Here is a 21324-nt window from a genome sequence, read left to right as displayed (position 1 = left end):
ATGAAACAGGAATGTACTCATTTAAAAAAGCTTCCCACCTACATATCTGAGTAATAATGTTATCCATTAGCAACCCATATAAACTTTATGTACCAAATTCTGAACATAGGAATTAAAGCTGCAGTGGTCATTCTCCAAATAGGATGTTTTTTTTCATAATTAACCCCTATTTAACCTAATCCAATCAGGCAGTCCCCATATATCAATATTTTAAGCATTAAAAAAATGAAAGTTAGAGACTTCTGATGTACAATCATTGATGTTCTTATTAATCATTAAAATCTATTATCCAAGTTATTTAACTTGCCTGAGCCAAGGCCCAAAAGACCTGAGCAAAAAAATCCCATCTGTTACAAGCTGCAAATGCTTTGGTTTTTATGTGTGTTAGTAGAATAACACAGAAGGGCCCTTTATCTGGAGAGAATGGTATCAATTAATTTTAGGTGCATCTAAAGCCTTGGGAACTTATACTGTGTCTTGAAAGTTACTATATCTTTGTCTCTGAATAGATGTGAGATGGGTAGCACATATAGATCAAGTTAGATTCCATATCAAAGAGAGTAACAGTGCTGCTGATGGCTGATCTAGCAGAGAAAAAAGTGGGTTTTGATTTCAGTCTGTTCTTCATAACTTAGAACATATAAGGTCTGGAACACATCAATTATCATTCCGACCCCTACAGATGTACATTTATATGCACATGTGCACACATATGTGCATACATCCTATAGAATTGTTTAGCTTAGGCTGTACTTTTCCCCCTGCATGTGGCCATATTTATGTAGGCATTCCAGAGCTAGTTATTGCAGGCAAACATCCTGTTGCTTGCATTATTCATAGTAGTTAATGAATAGCAGTGTTGAATTGCTCAGCACAAACCTGGTGTCATCTGGATTGCAGAGGCTAATCGTAGGAAGTCAGCTCATTGCCCTTCAAATCAACTGCGTAACATTCTTCACAGCTACGCAAGCTGCTTCAGGATAGACTGCTATCATTGCCTCTTTCGGTTCAATGGCTCTTGCGCCCAGTTCATTCGGTATCTGGCAGAGGAAGACTTTAAACACTGGTGGCTGAAGTTAACAAGACCAAAGTATGTCTATGTGCTACCCAGATTCCGTCCTTAAGAACTGGTTCTCTATAAGGCTGAGTTCCTTTAAGCCCAGTACATAGATTTTCAACAGGAAAAAAACTGCATGATTGAACCACTTTTCACAAAATTTTGAAAATAGCAAAACATCGTATCTTTTTATTGAAAATAAAGTATATTTTTTATGTAGCACCTCAACTTGAGGCCATGTAAATCTTGAAGGGAGCCTAGTTTTAGGAATCAGAATAGAAGCAAAGAGGCAAGTTCTGTTTCTTGGCAAACTATTCTGCTACCTTGGTACCAAGTAGTTCTCACAATCCTTTTAACCTCATTGTCTAAGTCTTTTCTGATTACAGAACCAGAAAGTTACACAAAGCACATTCTGCTTTAAGTGACACTGTCTTAGCTTAAATGTGCCTTAAGATTGAGGGTAACAGGAACCATTTTGCCCCAAGTATAAATATTTTCCATGTAACGCCAGTCCAGTCAAAAATCCAGAATGCTTGGTTACAACATTTTAATGGGAAGAGCAGAGAGATGCTAAATCTTCATGTAGCTCATCTTTAGCCATCCTGCCAAGGGTTGAGTTTAAGCCCAGTGAGGTCACACGATAAATCTGTTCTTCATAAGGGAGCCACTCTTGGTAGCTGTGTCTGCATGAGCCTGATAACCAATGACCACTTTTGAAGAGAGGCCCAGGTGTTCCTTATACACACGCCTGAAAGCCAGAAGAAAGCAATTTTGTGTGAGGGCCATTAAAGATATCAATCCCCATTGGTTTTTACTTCACACATTTCTTATGGCTCCTTTTAAAGAAATCCCATTTAAGAAATCTAGAGCCGTTTACAATAAAAGAATTGCTGTGAACAAGGAAAAACAATAAAAGGATACATTAAGACATTTTGTAAAATACAAAATACAAAGTGAAATCTATAAGATACATGAAAATGTGAAGAAAATGTAAAAGCAACAAGTTAACATCATGGCCACTTTCTAATGTATGATGCTGGTTCATTGTTTGCTTGCTTGCTTTTTTTTAATGTCAGTTGATTATATGTTTGTTGTGTTTTTACAGTTGTGTGATTTATGATTTTTTTTAAAAAACATTAGCTGTCCAGAGTTATAAATTTGAGATGAGCTGCCATATAAATTGAGAGAGAGAAAGAGAGAGTGAGGGTGTGCCTAGGAAATTAATCTGTCTTTTCTAGGTGCCAAAAGGGCAGGAAGCATGACATCAGGCTTTCTAAAGCCCATGGGACATGGCCACTGAAAAGGCCATCTCTCAGATAAGCACTCACCATACCTCAATCTGGGAGGGCCCTCTGAAGGTGACACTCACCCAATATGAATTACTCCATCCCGGTTCTCTGCCTCTCGGGTCCAAATGGCAATTTTGTCCCCTTTGGCACGAATATTGATGACTGCCCCACAGACATCATCACTGTAGTCACAGAACATCTCTCCAATCAGGCACAGCAACTACAAAAAGGGGGCATGAAGAAAATCCACATGAATATACAGGGAACCAGATGTCAGCATTTGTGTGATGCATCAGGCTTTTCCTGTCCCAAAGATAGTATAGATACTGGAGGGAAAAGAGTAGAATCTTGAGAGATAAATAAGAACTAATCTTTTCTACACATTGTAAATTTAATTAAGTGAAAAATATTTAAATCAAAACCGGGGCTAAATTCTTGGACTGCAAGAATCCAAGTGACCCGAGGAGGAGCTGAAGTCGCAACGACACGACGTGCGATCTTAATGTTCTGAGATCGCAGTCAACACTTTTGCCACTGGGTGGTCCAAATGGACCTAAACCGTCCCGCAGAGATGGTGAACAGGAAGACTACGTCTTGCTGATCGCAGGGACATCACAAAGTCCCTGATCGATCCAAGAGAAAGTCTTCAAGCCGGTGACAAAAAATCCAGCCATTTGGCTGATGAAGTCGGGGCGGCTCCAAAACGGAAGGATATGGAAAGAGAAAGTGTTTCCAGCTGGTGAGGAATTTTTACTGTTTTAAAAGTGACTGCCTATAAAAAATTTAAAATTAATTCAAATTGGAAAACAGAAGAAATAAGCAGCGGAATTAAATTTGCAATGGTTTTGGACAGTGGGTTATCTTACTTTTTAAATGCTATTTTCACGGATGGAATTTATGCAAGCCTTTTAAAATGAATGGATTAAGTTTTCTTCTATTTTTTTTCTGTTACTATTCTTTGTAACCTATGGACTAAAATTCTCCTCTTTCATTACTATGGGTGTTTTTCTAACTCATTTAAGAATTGGACTTTCTTTTCAACTTGAAATACAAAAAGATATTTTTTAAAATTGCAACATTGTAACAATAACACTGCTACTTCGGAGGCTAGAGTTTTGTGTATTGGAAACGAAACACTTTATTTTCTTTCACTGATTATCTTGGCTTGGCACTTCAAAGTCTTACTGCTTGTTTATAGAGAGTGATGATAAGAAAATCACACAGATGTTCCTTTGAAGTATTTCTAACCAGAGAAAGGTGAAAATGAAATGATTATTGTGAATCGATGCTTAATATTTGTTAAAACCTTCTAAGCTAGAATAGCAGTGTTTATTAGTTGGAGATAATGGCGCAATTTCAACAGGAGAAAGAAGTTTTAAGTCTGCAAAAGATATTCTCAGAAATACATAAATTATCAAATACACGTGAGAGGATAGAGAAGAAGTTGGATGACTTAGTGCATTTAACAGCAAAATATGACGGAGAAGTTGAAAATGTTCATCAAATGGATAAAGTGGAGGTTAAAATCCTAAAAATCGAAGAGGAAAATGAATATAAAGAAATTAAAATTGCTGATAATTATGGTGATTGGTTTGTCTCTGAAAATGGAAAGAGTGGAATACTGGAAGAGGAATTAAATGGAGGGAAAATCTACCCCAGATGGCAAGATACAGAAGAAGAAAAAATAAAAGAATTTATGGATTTAAAGAGAGAAATCTTATTAGCAATAGTTTTGATAACACCACCGACAATCAAAGATAAACTGATTAAGGAAACAGAAGAAGGGCATCGAAATTACATGAGAGATTTTATAAGCAAAGAGTTGCTAAGAGGAGTCTATACAAAGTTGATTAAAGAGAAGATTAGAGGACTGATACCACAAATAGCAGAAGATATGAGACTGTTTTGCTACTGGAAAGATACAGGTTGATAGATGGAAGAGTATAATTTAAAACTAGTTAAACTTAGTGAAATTTAGTGACAATAGATATAGTAAAAGAAATAACTGATAATGATAATAATGTATGCAATGTGTAATGTCATGATAAGCAATAATGGGATATGAATATTGAATGGTACCCATGAAAGGAAGATTAGAAATTATTTTGGATTATATATAAAAGTTAATAAAAAAAGAACTAAGTTAGATATAGTTAAGTTTTGAATATTAGGGGGGAAATGTTATGATACAGGATATAGTTAAATAAAGGAGGGATAATGATAATAATGTATATATAGGTTTGGGTACAACATAAGGAAATTGGATGTAAATTGTAAATAATGATTTGGAAAGAAGGATTAGAAAATTTTGTTATTGAATATTATGGATGTTTAACTAGAATAGGATATAAAGATTCAGTGTTATTGGAGGATTTTAGAAATAGTAAATGAAATGCCAGTATGTGGTTATGTATTAAATCTTGGTATATTCTATGATGAAGGACGTTTAAACAATTATAGTCAAATGAAAATGGAGGTATGATGACGGTAACGTATAAATATCTGAGTTTAAAATACTTGAGTTAATATGAAGTATGTTTGTTGACTGTGGAAGAGATGTACGTAAGCTTTTTTGCAACCAACTGATACACTTTCTACAGTATGTAAAGGAGGATATGTTGTGTTTGTCTTGAAAAATAAAAATAAAAAAAAACTTTAAAAAAAGAATCCAAGTGACCCACACAACATTAACAAAAAAATAGAGCTTTCTCTATGTAGTTAGTTAGTTCTCTTAAGTTGCCTACTGAAGGTCTGGATTTGTGCAACCCATATCTGGTAACCGTCCTGTGTTCAGGGTTATACAATCTCTGTTCGACATCTTCTTTTCTCTCTTTTACAATATGCTTTTCTTCTTCTGTCCAGGTAGCTGCTGGAAAAGAGGGGGAAGGAAAGCACACCAGATTTCTAAACTGATGGCTTTCAAACACCTTTAAAATTAGTCTGAAGGCATATTGCCCATCTCAGAATAAGCTAGCGTGGCCTCCTTTATGGAAGGAATTACTGAAACAGAACAATTATGTAAGTAGCCTTATCTACTAAAGCAGTGATGGCGAACCTATGGCACGCGTGCCACAAGTGGCACGTGGAGCCATTTGTCAGGGCACGCGAGGCACTGCCTTGTCAGCTGGCCAGTGCGCATGCGTGCGCTGGCCAGCTGAGTTCACCTTTTTAAAAGCTAGGGGGGTCGCAAAACTCGCGACCCCCCCCATTTTTACATGCTTTTTTGCCCTCCCCAGGCTCCAGAGGCTTTATAGGAGTCTGGGGAGGGCGAAAAGAGCCTTGCCCCCCCCCCTGGAGGCTTCAGGGACTGTCTGGAGGCTTCCCTGAAGCCTTCGGAATGCTTAAAACCACCCTCCGAGCAAACCGGAAGTCACTTCCGGTTTGCTCAGATGGTCGTTTTAAGCGTTCCGAAGGCGTCAGGGAAGCCTCCGGACAGTCCCTGAAGCCTCCGGAGGGCCTCCGGGGGCATAGGGGAGGCTCTTTTTGCCCTCCCCAGGCTCCTATAAAGCTTCTGGAGCCTGGGGAGGGCAAAAAAGCATGTAAAAATGGGGGGGTCGCGAGTTTTGCGCGCACACGACCCCCCTTCGCTCCCCCAACTTGTGGCACGCGAGCCAAAAAAGGTTCGCCATCGCTGTACTAAAGGGACACAGAGATGAGCCAGCAGTTTGCAGCAGCTGCCAAAAAAGCCAACACAGTTCTAGGCTACATAAATAGAGGGATAGAATCAAGATCACATGAAGTGTTAATACCACTTTAAAATGCCTTGGTAAGGCCACACTTGGAATACTGCATTCAGTTCTGGTCGCCACGATGTAGAAAAGATGTGGAGACTCTAGAAAGAGTGCAGAGAAGAGCAACAAAGATGATTAGGGGACTGGAGACTAAAGAACGGTTGCAGGAACTGGGCATGTCTAGTTTAATGAAAAGAAGGACACGGGGAGACATGATAGCAGTGTTCCAATATCTCAGGGGTTGCCACAAAGAAGAGGGAGTCAAACTATTCTCCAAGGCACCTGAGGGTAGAACAAGAAGCAATGGGTGGAAACTAATCAAGGAGAGAAGCAACTTAGAACTGAGTAGAAATTTCCTGACAGTTAGAACAATTAATCAGTGGAACAGCTTACCTCCAGAAGTTGTGAATGCCCCAACACTGGAAGTCTTTAAGAAGATGTTGGATAGCTATTTGTCTGAAACGGTATAGGGTTTCTTGCCTAGGCAGGGGGTTGGACTAGAAGACCTCCAAGGTCCCTTCCAACTCTACTATTGTATTATATTGTATTATGAGCTTTTGGATCCATTACAGAAATATGGCCACAATCCAAAGAACCACCCGGTTTGCAAAATTAATGGAGCTGAGGGGAAAATAGAAGCTGAATTCTGCTTACTTACAGTCTCTAACCAGAACCGGTCAAGGTCTGTACGCCGCTGCTGCTTAGCCAAAGTGATAAGCCAACGACCACCATGCTTGTTCCAGTTATCTTCCCACATGGGTTCAATACCATCCTGGTAGAAAAATGTCAAAGATAATAATTGCTTGCCATGTACAGAATAAGGAAGGTGATCTAGATGAAGAAATTGAGGTTCTGTTGCCAAAGCAACAAAAGATGAAACATGTTTTAAGTCCAGAATGTCCAGATAACATTTGGAAGAGATTCAGATAGGCATCATCCTAACTCACTGAGCTAGAAGGAGGACCACACAGTCAGATTTATAGCCAGTCTCAATAAAAGTAATTTTAGGATTCTTGCTGTTGATTTCTTGGTCTGGCCTACCTAATGGAGCTAATACCACCTTGTATGAATCATACATATGAGTCATACACATTCTCACTATGTGTTAGGCTACAGATACATTAAGATGGGAAGCACTGGTTTTATGCCAGCAAGCAAAGCATAAAATTAAATCATTATTCCTAATATGGACAACTTCCAAATATGCTGACTTCCCAGCCAGCATATTTATTGCAGATAAAAGTCCTGTATTAGGACAATGCACAAGTTGAAAGAGTTAAGCTTTATAATAAAGGGATCCAAAGTATCATCTCTCTATTTACCTTCATATAAGAGACCCTTGTGTCACAATTCAATAGGTTTGGGGTCATGTTGTCAGGACTTAACAAGTTCTGGAGAAAACTTACTTTGAAAAGAGAGTAGTCACAGCCAGACGTCAGCTTGCTAGCTAGTTGGATATGGCTATACAGTCTGCAATTTCAAGAACAGGAGAGAGATGTTATTCAATATAATTGATGGATGTTATTTCAATAAGAAACCAATTGCATAGGTATCTCCAAAACTCCAACTTTTTTCACTAAATCCAGATCCACATCACAGAAAAGCAATCTTAACTTCCTACCTATTTGGCCTAGCTATATTTTACATATTTCAAATGGCATTTTTAGCAAGGAGCTAACTAATTTCGTTGTATTTATTTTATACAATGACAATAAAGACTACTATACAATTCATTTTCCAAGAATTAATGTCACTGCTATTTATTTTACCTTCATAATTATTTAAGGAATAGTTAAATTAAGATAAAGTACTCGATGCTTAGAATTTTCTGTATAGCATGAACCAATAAGAAAGAGGGAGGGAGGGAGTTTTCCCCCCCCCCCAACACTCTGTAGGTGTTTTAGGTGACTAAACATTGTTTTTACAGGCCCTTAAAGGGGAGAGTTGGCTCAATGGCTTCACAGATACTCCATCACAGCAATTGCCCTGAATTGGGAGGGTGGGCGCATATGATGAGACAAATATACACTATCTTCTGATTCCATTTTAATATTCAGACAGGATTAATGCAGGCTACAGTATTTTGAATCTGCAGATTCTTCCCAGACAAAAGAAGCCATGGTGAAATGGACAAAAAATAGATTCATCTGCCCCCTTTCTTCCACAGTAGATAGCAAGACTTGTTCTTTTTTTCCCTTTCTACGTGGAGGCTACCAGTTTTTCTTTCTCTTATTATTGTAAAATTTTTATTGATTTTTACAAATGTTTTGAGGAAAAGGGTACATAGGTTTAGAATATTTTGACAGCTAAATCATGCGGAAAGTAGAAATCTCCCCAAATCTCTCAACTTTTACAAAAAAGAAAAAGAAGGCATCAAAATTTGAATAAACATTGGCAGCTTTTTGTTTTTACATTCAATCATCAATATATTCAATCATCTTTTGTATCACTTCCAATAATTACATTGTAGCAACAATTGCAATAATGTTTCAACTCATTTTTGTGACCTGAGTCTTCTGAGTGTTGCATCCTCCCCCCAGTCTTCTGGCAGCGCCGTGGCCCCTCCCTCCTTCATATCTTGTGTGCTGTCCCGTTTCATCTAGAAGGGCACTATGTTTCTTAATAAAGGCCTCCGCCTCCACAACTGTGTTGATTCTAATTCTGCTGCCCTCCCAGAAAATCAGCATTCCTTCTGGCAATAACCATCTAAACCAGATTCCATTATTATATAATTTCTTTGCTAAGGAGGAATATTTCTTCCTCTTATCTCTTACTTTCTTTGGAATCTGTTTAAGAATGGTTATTTCTTTGTCTTTATATTTTAATGGTCCCACCCTTTGAGCTCCTAAAACCTCATCTCTCGTAGTCTTTCTAAGAAATTTAACATGTATTTCCCTTGGCACATTGTGTGTTCTAGCGTATGCTGAGTTAATCCTATAGATCAAATCAATATCCCACCATAACTGTTGTTTATCTATTTTAATATAATCTGCTAAATTGTAGTCATGATTTCCTTGAGATCTTCATTCTCTGCTTCTGGCAAGTTTTGAAATCTAAGAAAAAAAGACATTCTCTCAAATTCCACCTTTATCATATGATTTTCAAATTCTACATTCCCCTTCTGGATTGTCTTAACCTCTTCCCTCAGCCCAGTCGCGTCTTCCTCCAGCACACCTATTCTCTGTTTATTTTGTGTTGTTTGTTGTTGCGTTTCTCTGAGTTCATCAGTTAAATCTGTCAGTTGTTTTTTCAGTTCGTCCTCTCCCTTTATAATAGTTTGAAACATTTGCTCAATGGATACTTCTTTTGAGCTCTCTTCAGTCGCTTTAGGTAGTAAAAATGAAGGCAGTGGTGTCTTTTGAATGACCGGGCTGGATGTAGAAGATGTTGGGGCCAAGGATGGCTTACCAGGTGGAAATTTTTTAGGACCCATATTAAGTTCAGAGATAGCTATAAATCTGCACAAAGAAATGGCATCTGTGGGAAGACACAACCGGGAGAAGTCACAAGGCAGACAAGTCCAGAGGAGAGCGTTGGTCTCTATACAGCTCCAAGCCAGGTGATATAAATCAAGTGTTCCAAATCCAAGGGAGATACGTGCATGGAGAGGCTCCTGGAGATCTCTAGGGTGTGGTATAATACAAAGCCAGAAATTCTTTCAAAAGGGAAACTTCATTCATAAGTGCAAGAAGGAGGAAGTTGGCCATCTTGGCTCCGCCTTCACAGGAGATCAGAAAGCAACGTCCAAAGTTTCCATAAAATAGTTTAAGAATCAACTCAGCAGGCCTCCTTTGCAATTGTAACAAGAAATCATCCTCCCATTGCTTAAAGGAAGAGAAAGTAACTTTTAACTCCCCCTCTCTCTCTTCCGAGAGAGGGATTTTCCAATTGCCGCTTTTCCGAGGGGGGTGAGAAACCTCCCCCCTCCAGTCTTAACACTTCAAAGGATTGAAAGCACAGTTTAAGCTGCTGTTCGTCAATTAAGTAGTTAAAAAGGAGATTGAGGGAAGCTTCCCACCTCACCGCATTTCAGCTGTAATGTCCCATTAGTTGTTTCCTTCCAGGCTCTGCTCAGCGAAGGCGCACTGTTGTGCACCACCCACGCTCCCCGGCTCCTGGGGCGAAGCTGGAGACACACACCCCCGTGGCCACCACCGATCCAGGGGGCCCCAACAAGCCACCCTACGGCAGGGAGCCCCTCCAAGGCTTCCTATGCTCCCCCTAAGCTTAGAGGGAGCCCACCGAGAAGACGAGCAGCGGACGCGAACGTCCGTCGCCTTCGGGGACCGGAAGTTGTCTCCAGTTTTTCTTTCTCTTGTGTGCAAAGTGGTGGTGGTTTGCTACTCCAGGACTATCTCTCCTTTTCCTCATCACTACCAACCTTCAACACCCTGTTCTTAGTGCCTGTTTGCACGTAGCTCTTAGAGAACATATCTTCCCTTTCTCCTCCATTAAAATTACATGAAAATACACCTATAGCTACTGGGGAAAGCACCTGATTGTGAGATTACAATCAGCTGTACTTTTAGCAGTTATTTTAAATGCATTAGAAGAGTAGTAACTTCCCAGTGATTTCTTTTTTTATAGTAACTGCTCAGATTTCTTTCTTTCTTTCTTTCTTTCTTTCTTTCTTTCTTTCTTTCTTTCTTTCTTTCTTTCTTTCTTTCTTTCTTTCTTTCTTTCAAACAGCAGCAAATGCATGCTAGTTTTCTGAAAACATGGATGGAAAAGACAATGTATTTTTGCCTTTTGTGTGAAGTAGGAGAGGTAGGATATTTTTATTGCTCCAGGACAATTAGTAGCTTGGGATAGGAAACTGGATAAATATCATTAAACAACAATAATAACACACTGCTATTTATTAGCTAGAAGTCCACTGGTTGCTTCACTGAGTTCCTGTATTGCAGAGTATGGAGGAATTTTCAAGAAGGGTGCTATTGGAATTGCCACAGAACTGACATCAAATTTTGTAGACTGCAGTTCACTTGGGAGATACGGTATAGGACTGTTTTTGCTACAGTACTGTAGGCTCAGGTAGTTACTCTCCTGAAAATAAGGATCCACTCTGCATCTCAAATGCAGATGTATGTCAAGAATTCTTTAACAGGAAACTAATACAGGTGGTCCTTGGCTTACAACTGTTCGTTTAGTGACCATTCAAAGTTACACCGGCACTGAAAAAGCGACTTATGACAGTTTTTCACACTTACGATCTTTCCAGCATCCCCGTGATCATGTGATCAAAATTCAGATGCTTGGCAACTGGTTCATACTTACGACCATTGCAGTGTCACCTTTCAAGGAGCAAAGTCAATGCGGAAGCCAGATTCACTTAACAACCGGGTGACTAACTTATCAACTACAGTGATTCACGTAACAACTGAGGGTAGAAAGGTTGTCAAATGGGGCAACATTCATTTGACACATATCTCACTTAGCAACAAAAACTTTGGGATCCATTGTGGTCATAAGTCAAGGGCTACCTGTATTGATCTAAATGCCATTTAGGAAAGAGCTGCTTTCCATAACTGATTTGTTTAGGAATACCTTTTTTATTCACTGAGTTACTTAGTGAGCTACAGATACCTCAAGAAGATACTTCTCTATATCAGTAAACTATATTATAACAAGTCCCTCTATTTGTTGCCAGTGGGGTGGGGGTGGGGGAATATAGCAAGGTGGCATTTGCAGTGTTTATAATTGTGGACATATTCCTGTTTGATCCACATGCCAAATGACATAACCTACCATCATACTTCTTCAGGATTATATGATTGAAATATTAACATTCACAGAATAGGATAAGTATAAACTCACGCCCAGAAATCTTCCACAGTATCAAACTTGGTAACAAGCCGCAAGTTATTTTGCCAGGTTTTGCTCTTGTCATTTTTGAAGAACCACAAGGCCCATCTATGAATTAAAGGAAGGTACAGCGAAGTTACTAACCAGAACAAAGTCAGGGAAGTGCTCTTTGGAAGCCAAGCCAAATTATCCTCATGCTTCTTAATGCTTGTTTTGGGGAACCAATAAGTGTTCCATGCTCAGGTCAGTCTAAGTGTAATCATAATTGATATTTTATAGACAATACATACTAAATTTTCAGTTTAGAATACCTGAAAAAAAATCAGGCTTTTCTCTTTCACCTTTTTTTGTACAGTAAAAATGGAAATTAGAGTATCTTAAGCAGTGGTGGGTTCAGGCGTGGGTTCCTGCCAGTTCTACCCTCTTCTATAGAAGAGGTTCCACAAATCTACAGTGCCGTTTAGAACCGGTTCCAGCTCCCTCCCCCCACCCGTCCGCACATCATCAAGATGAAGAACGAGAGGAGGAATTCTGGGAGTTGAAGTCCACAAGTCTTAAAGCTGTCAGGTTTGAACACCCCTGGGTTTTTTTTTTCTAAAGGGTTAGGGATGCAAGGGTCTTGTAACTTGACAGCTTTAAGACTTGCGTGCTTCAAATGCCAGAGTTTCTGAGCCAACATTTTGGTTGCTAAGCAAGAGCATTGTTAAGTGAGTTTCACCACATTTTTCAAGTTGCCACGCCCACCCAGTCACATGACTGCCAAGCCACTCCCACTCAGTGACATGGCTGGCAAGCCACTCCCACCGGTCACATGGCCAGCAAGTCACTCCCACCCAGTCACATGGCTGGCAAGCCACTCCCACAAAGCAGGCCACCGCTACAGAAGAGGTTCTAAAAATTTTTGAAACCCACCACTGGGTGGGTTGCTCCTGGTTCGGCCCAGTTTGGCTGAACTGGTAGTAGTGGCAACGGGAGGCCCCGCCCACCCACCTGGATTGTGCGTGCATAGTAGCATGCCTGAACTGGTAGTAAAAATATTTATAACCCACCACTAATCTTAAGTGTTTGATAATGAACAAATACATTGTTTGGAGAATGTGATTCCTGCTCATAAGAGAAAAAGTATCTAGGACAGTTTAATACACCTGTAAGCTGAGAGCATTTTCTTATGTGATATCTATAAAACCCGCAGGTGTACAGAAGTTTCGTAACTGCTTTTTGAGAACAAACAAACCACCAAACATTTCTTGAAAATATATACTGTATATCTGTTCTAGTATAATTAAATGCTTTCTTTAGCGATATTTAAATGTATGTGTTCAGGATACTTATAGTTCATAAAAGGAATAGCAAGTAAGAAGAAAGAATATTGAGGCCCAAGAACTGAACATTGGACATAACAAAATAAAATGGTATACCCCATTTTATTGCTAATACCTGTTCTGCAGGGGGTGCTTGGTGATGTGCTCCACAACTGTCTCCCCTCTCTTAGTCTTGTGCTTCTGATGTTCTTCACGTGTGCTTCCCTAATGTTTGAACAAATGGGCAATGCTATGGCAATTGACAGGATAGTCATTTCTCCCAATTTTTTCCTGAAATCTTTACTAAACAATAACACAAGCTAAAGATGATAACTCCTGTTAACAATAAGGCATTGCAGATTAAATAAAAGCCAACAGGTTTTTCAGAAATTGAGAAGCCCATACATTTCAGGCCTATGTTCTTTCTCAAGAGCAAATCCAAAACTAAAAAGTTTTTATCTAGAAATACAGCTTTAAGAGATAAAACCTATCTATGTGCTTTTTTCCAGAACTGGAGAAGCAAATTATTTCTCAAAGTTTAGAAAGTTTCATATTCCCAGGCATACTAAGATTCCCCCACCCCCCCAAGACCTGTTCTAGCCCCAAGGAAAAACTAGACTAGTTTCAAGTATTTATGATCCCAAGCAGACATAGCTCATGCGGCATGAAACATCTCCTGGAAAAGTCTGAGAGCCACCATCTCAAAGGATTGGAAACAGAGTGAATAAACAATTATTGGCTTAAACTGTATTAGCAAAATTACAAGCTCCCAAAACTTTTTTCCAAATCTTTAGTCAAAGTAACAGGAGAACAGTTTGATGCCCCAGACTTTAGTGTCATCTTCATTTTACACAACAATCCCTAAGGCAAACAGAGAAGAAAGGTGTCATTGTAGATTTTGCAGGTTTTGCTTAAAAACCAATTTCATTGTATTTAAGTACAATGACAATAAAGATTATACTTAAGAGCTAAGGAGAGTAAATAGATCTAGGAAGGAAGACTTACTGCCCAACGAGCTGATGGCCTCCGTTTCATATTAGCTGGTTTACAATAATACAATACAATAGTAGAGTTGGAAGGGACCTTGGAGGTCTTCTAGTCCAACCCCCTGCCTAGGCAGGAAACCCTATACCGTTTCAGACAAATAGCTATCCAACATCTTCTTAAAGACTTCCAGTGTTGGGGCATTCACAACTTCTGGAGGCAAGCTGTTCCACTGATTAATTGTTCTCAGTCAGGAAATTCCTCCTCAGTTCTAAATTGCTTCTCTCCTTGATTAGTTTCCACCCATTGCTTCTTGTTCTACCCTCAGGTGCTTTGGAGAATAGTTTGACTCCCTCTTCTTTGTGGCAACCTCTGAGATATTGGAATAATGCTATCATGTCTCCCCTAGTCCTTCTTTCTCTTAAGCTAAACATACCCAGTTCCTGCAACCGTTCTTCATATGTTTTAGTCTCCAGTCCCCTAATCATCTTTGTTGCTCTTCTCTGCACTCTTTCTAGAGTCTCCACATCTTTTTTACATCGTGGCGACCAGAACTGAATGCAGTATTCCAAGTGTGGCCTTACCAAGGCATTATAAAGTGGTATTAGGCAAGTTATCTTGGGCCTGCTTGTGGTTTAGGCAAGTGGTTTAGGCAAGTTATCTTGGGCCTGCTTGTGTTTTCTTCAAGCAACAGCTTGAAAATTGTTTTCATAAGCAGAAATTTTATTTTCCTGTTCCCTCATTTAGTGTTGTAGAATCAGTATAGCATGGTAGACACAGTTTATATGTTCTCCTAGCATAGATTCAGCACCTTTAGTAGGCCTACTATCACAACTACAGTAACAAGAAATGAGATTTCCCCAACATGCAGACTTTCTTTTGTTATATTTAAAGATACAGAAAATCCCCCATTATAGTTAGGAATACAGGAACTTTGCTAGCTAAGTCATAGAAACGTTTTCCATGCAGTTTATGCCATATAGTGTAGGTCTTCCGATTTATCTAAGCAGCGTAAGATCATGGTTTGGAATACATGCCAGGTTATAAGGATACACTGTGTGTATTTGCTTGAAAGTATATTGTATCCCATTGTATTCAATTGAATTTAAGTCCTGCATGATACAAAGCAGAACCTCACTTCCAACAGATGAATCAGCCTTGCTATATTTCTCCCCCAACCAAAATGAGTCCTCAAGAAGTTAAGCATGGAGTTGAATAATTAAGACCCCATTTTGGTGAATACTATCTCTGCAGCTTGCAACTTGAGAAAAAAGGAGAGAAAGCTCAGTAAAAATGACTAAATTTGATATTACCTACCATCTTTGCTGCTGCCATATTTTACACAATATTTTTTTTCCAATTCTTTTTACCAAGAAGGTACTTGGGGAATCTCTTTAACTCCCCAAACCAAACAGGCTCTTCTTCGAAAGACAATAGAGTTAAGTGTATTTCATTTGTAGAACCTGTTAACTCCCTTTAGTGGGTGGAGCATGACATGCATGGCAAAACAAGGTCATTAGAATGCCTTGAATGTTAAAGGACCTGAGTCCATTTCTCTATGATAAAATTAGAACAAAAAACGAAGCAGAGATCTGGGCAGGCGAGAGGGAGAGTCGCTGTGAAACTGAAAACAAGAGAAATGCTGAAAGACAGCAATTGTAGAGTAGAAAATGGATGTGGGTTTATTTTTTTTTAAAAAAAGAGGCTAGCATTTGAAGAACTGGCCACTTTCCTAAGTCAAATTACATGAGATTCCATCAAGGTTTTAGGAAGCTCTTGAGCATCCTGAGGCCAGTTGTCATCTATCAGCCTGTCCTTGTCTGCTCATTTGGTGTGGGCCCATCCCATAAGAGAGGGAAAAATAACTGCATGCTGTGCCTAGAAAAAGCTTGGGACATTTTCCTGTTTAGGCCAAGAGAACAATTCTCCTGTCCTCATTCTGCCTAGAGAACCCCCTGACTGATACACGATACTGATCCCTGTTCATTTGGCCAGCTAGCTTCATTGAGCTTTTACAGGGCTGGCCACTTGGCCCAAACAGTTCTGATAGCTGTCATTTGTTTCAGGTATTGCTTCTCAAGGCAATGGCCTAATAGGGTGGGTGGGGGCTATTAATGCTGTTTGCTTGCTTGCTTAGACAAATGATTGAACAGGTAGCCATCAGGAATGAATGTCCTCCTTTTTGGATGGGGTGGGAGCAACCACAGATACTAGCATTCAGCTGTATGTCTGTAGCTGTCTCAAAGCAGTCTGACTGAAAGTAGCATTGCAATTTCCAAAGGGTAACAATAAAGAATCCAGTGGCACCTTAAATTAACTTATTGCGGTATAAATCCTTGTAGCCCACAGTCCACTTCATCATGTACATAATATCTATCTAAGTTTGCACATATCCATGAGTGTATTGGTAAACTTGATAAGCAGCTAAATCAGATTTTAAAAAGCTTTTAATATTATGTCAGTACTTCAAGTGACTATTGAAAAATGGTCTTCATCAATCTTCCCTAGCTTGGTGTCCTTCAGATGTGTTGACCGTCAGCACCTATAATTCTTAAACCAGAAGACTGGGATAACACACAAACATTTTTTCACTGGTAAACTAATTTACCCATTCTTTCACTTAGGGTCAGGCTCCAAAAACCAAGAAAAATATGTTGCAGAGTTACTTCTAAGTAGTTTCCTTTATTATTCCTCTCCTGTAGACAGCTAACTAAAGCAAGTATTTACATCATTAAAAGTATACTCCAAGAACTCCTAGGAAGAAGCCAGAGGTGGGTTGCTGCCAGTTTGGCCCAGATCGGGCGAACTGGTAGTAGTGGCGGTGGGAGGCTTCGCTCACCTGTCTGGACTCTTCTGCGCATGAGCGCTCCCGAACCAATAGTAAAACATTTGGCAACCCACCACTGGAAGAAGCTATCTTGATCTCTAAACTTTGCTATCTCTTGGTCCTTTGGAATGCAGCCCCTCCCTCCTGGAAATCCAGGTTATATTCCACCACATTTAGGCCATAAGCAATAGAATTCCAATTAATAAGATGTACTTCTGTGATTTTATGCTGGAGTTTCCATTTATAGCTCCCTATTCAAGAATGATCACTATAGGATTACCATATCCTGCAGACAAAATCGTTCTACTTTCTCAAGTTTTCTGATGTCAGGTTTATGCTAGGTGTTTTGTTTTCTGCTTTTCTTCACCCTGTGTATAGAGAGGGAACTTTATCCTATGTGCATTTAATGCAGTAAGTATTTCCTGGTAATAGTATCCTCCTGAAAGATGAGAAGGTGGCTGATATTATTAAGCATTAGCATTATGTACCTGAAAAGATTCAGGGTAAGATTGGCATCTAGTTTTGTGATAGGCTGTGGTCCCAATACTGGTAATCCTCGATTTATGATCATAGTTGAGCCCAAAATTGCTGTTGCTAAGCAAGACAATTGTTAAATGAACTTTTCCCCATTTTACAGCTTTTCTTGCCACATTGGTTAAGTGAATCACTGCAATTGTTAAGTTAGTAACATGATTGTGAAATGAATCTGGCTTCCCCATTGACTTTGCTTGTCAGATGGTCACAAAAGGAAATCACATGACTCTGGGCACTGCAACGGTCATAAATATGAGTCAGTTGCCAAGCGGCTGAATTTTGATTAGGTGACCATAGGGAAACCGCAATGGTCATAAGTGTGAAAAATAGTCATAAGTCACTTTTTTTTCAGTGCCATTGTAATTTCGAACAGTAACTCAACCAACTGTTCTAAGTTGAGGACTATCTGTATTGATGTCTTTTTATTACACATTCTGTTTATGCTGATAAGCAGTTCTTATAGGGGTACAGTTACAATAATATTGTACATATGTACATATCAGGGGTGGGTTCCAGCCAGTTACTGCCAGTTAGCTGGATGCGTGCTGCACGCGCATGCATAATTCAATTAAAATTGTTTTCCACATGCGCTGAACTTAAAAAAAAGATGGCGGCACTGACAGTGCTGACCGGAGAACCAGTTCGGGGGGCGTGGCTGCCGGTTCCAGTGACTCATGCCGTGATACAATGACGTGCGGTGAGGTTTATGGCTGGTGAGGCACTGACACAGTGGTGGACTTCAACTTCCAGAATTCCACAGCCAGGCATGCTCAATTTCGATTTAAAACGACAGCATTTGTTTTTCTCCTTTGCGAAATAAATTTCCTTTTTTCATTTTCTTTTTCTTTTCCCTTCCCCCCCTTCCTCCCTCTCTCCCTTCCTCCCCCCCCTCTCTCTCTCACTCTCTCACACACACACACAGAAGTTGGATTGGACTATCTCTCCTACCCCCTTCCCTCTCTCACTCACTCTCAAACGAACACACACAGACACACAAAAGTTGATTGGATATCTTTTCCAGTGGCTTGAAAGAAGCTCCTCTGCCATCCCCCCCATTTCCCTGCTGCCTTCCCCAAAGACCTCCACCATTGCAAATGTAGCCTGCTGTCTGGGTGGGAAATGCCTGGAATGCAATAAAGCCCACCCACTCACCTCCTGCTGGCAGGCTGGGGTGAGAGGAGAGGCAGAGAAGCCGGAGGGGAGCTGATCCGAGCCTTCCAAAAGAAAGAGGCTGGGGGAAAGTGTGTGTGCTACAGCATGGCTCTTTGCCTGGCTTCTGTGGATGACTCTGCTTAACTGTTAAAAAAAGCCTCTTAAAAAAGCGCCCTCTACTATGAGGCAGGAGAACTGCGTGCCTCACCTACGTCAGGAATTTTTAGGCTTTTAACCCTTGCTTAACTCTGCTCGAGTGATCATAAAACGCCTAAAGTCAGACTAGATGAGGCATGCAGTTCTCCTGCCTCATAGTAGAGGGCACTTTTTTATAGAATTTTTTTTATTGTTTTAATTAAACAAAAATACCAAAAAAACCCATTCTTCATTACATCTTGTAGAAAGCATGTCAATTGGTTACAAATGAATTTCGTGCGTTACTATACATCCTTCATATTTTTAATTTACATTTTAAAGTCGAAGATCTTTATGTATTTTACCATCAATATACCATCATTCTCATTTAGCTATAATTATTTAAATATGCTTTTATCTAGAATCATTTGCACTTGGAGACACAACCATCTACTGGCATTCATTAGCTATTCCTATAAACCTCCAATAATTACCCTTTTATAGCTTATTCCCTTTTTTTTCCAACTCACTATCTAAGGCTTATATCTAATTGCTTTTACCAATGCCAAGACATATAAAAATCCTTAAACATTATCCATTAACATTTTCTTATTGTTATTATAGTTATCTAAAGAAAAAAAAAACAGAATTTTTTGGGGTCATTTATATCACATCTCCTCCCCACCGACCCAAGAAAAATTACATCTTTATAATAAAGTCTAAACAAAAGTTTGTTAGTAAAGTTTATAAGTGCCCAAGAAAAATTACATCTTTATAATAAAATCTAAACAAAAATATATTAGTGAAATTGATAAATCTTTTCCCCAGGTCGCAATTTACAGTTTATATCCAAATTATTTTTTACTAATTGAGATTATTACTTCATTATTATTAACATAATGAGTTATTAATTAACAAATAAACATTTTAAAGAAAACATTCTAAAAGTGTCTAAGAAATCCTACTTATTAATCAACAAAGGTTAACTAAGTTTTGAGTTATCAATCTTCATCATCAGCCTATGTCTTTCCAGGAACAAAACTGTCTTGTCTCTTTAGCCTGCTGTTGTGTCAATTCTCTTATAAACTTCTTTATAAAGTTTTTAAAAACGTCTCTCCGCACTTTTTTGCTTGAAAGATCTCTCATATAGTCTTGTTGCCCTTGAATTGGTATTAAAATTGGCATGTCTTTAATTATCCGATGTCTTTCTAAAGCTGTTTCTCTTCTTAATTCCATCATCAAATCCATATCTTGACAGGTGGGGTAGAGCTCCAGATCATCAAGTATATAATAATAATCAGATTCACTTTTCCATGTTCCCTCCTTTCCACTTTCACTCATAGGTGCTCCATTATTAGGTTCATCTGTTATCTTATATTTATCTTCTATATCTTCACTCTCTTCTTTAATTTTTGAGGCTCCAGTCCCTTCATCTTTTGTTGAGCCAGACAATAATCTATCTAACTTCTTATCAAACCTCTCAAATCCTTCCAATATCTTTAGAATTCCATCCAAAAAATCCTGGTAGCTTAGGGTTTCTTCATCTGTATATGAATGCATATTTCCCAGAAGAGAAGAAAAAGTTTAAAATCCACTGCCACTCTCGCCTTAAATATCTCTTTTATGTATAAAAATATTTTTGTTTTAAATTTGCTTAAACATAAGATCCTTTTAATTTTTTCAAGAAGGAAAAAAATGAGGGTTCTATCTTTTCTTTTCTTTCCCTTCCCTTGTCCAAAATATTCCACAAGGACACCTGCAAGAAAACAGTTCGTGTCCTTGAGCCGGTATCAGTTTCTATAGACAAGCTGCAAACCCTCTACTTACAATGTCAACAAACTCAGAGAAAATAGAGCAAAGGATACTTTGTTTCAAAAAGAGAAAAAAAAACAAGTTCTGGCTTCTGAATGGCAGATTCAACTTTCTCTTATTCGTATCAAGCTTAAGGAGAACAAAAATCTCTAAGTGTCTTTAATAAAATTTAATAATCAGTAAGAGGAAGGATTATTAAAGTGAAAAAAGTTTTAGATCAGCCAAAACATAAAGATAGCACAGATTAGGTGAAAAAATCAATTCATTCACTTAAGAGGAGAAACGGGAAGCATTCCAATCACTTCAATCCACAAAACTTCAGCGGCCCTGCCCGAACTCCTTGAGCTGATCTCATCGGTGGCGGTTGAGACCCCCAAACTTTTAGTGATGGGGGATTTTAATCTGCCGTCGATGGGAGAAGCGTCTGAGGGGGTTCGGGAGTTCATGGCTTCCATGACAGCCATGGACCTGACCCAGTTAATTCAGGGCCCTACTCACGAGGGAGGCCACACCCTGGACCTTGTTTTTGTCTCTGGCCAGTGGACGAGTGATCTGGGAATAGGGGATCTAGACACTATTCCCCTGTCATGGTCGGATCACTCACTTCTCCGGCTGGACTTCCCTGGTGCTACCCCCCGCCGCGAGGAGGCGGAACTGGAAGGTATTAGATGGTTCCGCCCCAAGCGCCTGATGGAAC

At 39.3% G+C, this 21324-nt stretch overlaps 1 protein-coding gene across 1 annotated transcript; it reads right to left on the bottom strand.

Annotated features, from left to right (window-relative positions):
* Window positions 1-1217: 1217 nt before the first annotated feature.
* EIF4E1B (eukaryotic translation initiation factor 4E family member 1B) lies at window positions 1218-15742 on the bottom strand. The gene is made up of 7 exons (XM_081969387.1): window positions 15485-15742; window positions 13320-13408; window positions 11895-11990; window positions 7484-7547; window positions 6736-6849; window positions 2427-2566; window positions 1218-1805 (listed from the first exon to the last, which is right to left on the bottom strand). The coding sequence occupies exons 1-7, from the start codon at window positions 15500-15502 to the stop codon at window positions 1691-1693; spliced, it is 636 nt and encodes a 211-aa protein (XP_081825513.1). The 5' UTR covers window positions 15503-15742; the 3' UTR covers window positions 1218-1690.
* Between the last annotated feature and the right edge of the window lie 5582 nt (window positions 15743-21324).

The sequence above is a fragment of the Natrix helvetica genome (assembly GCF_964273705.1).
Source record: "Natrix helvetica genome assembly, chromosome: 1".
NCBI classification, from domain to species: Eukaryota; Metazoa; Chordata; class Lepidosauria; order Squamata; family Natricidae; genus Natrix; species Natrix helvetica.
Note: the sequence above shows the minus strand (reverse complement) of the source record. Positions and strands in the feature narration are given on the sequence as shown.

Excerpts from the sequence above, each read along its gene's own strand:
- EIF4E1B (XM_081969387.1), bottom strand. Across the intron at positions 11,991-13,319 it reads AAGCACCCCCTGCAGAACAG|ATGGGCCTTGTGGTTCTTCA; the intron begins GTATTAGCAATA and ends TTTAATTCATAG. Across the intron at positions 1,806-2,426 it reads GATGGAGTAATTCATATTGG|GCGTGTGTATAAGGAACACC; the intron begins GTGAGTGTCACC and ends TCTGGCTTTCAG.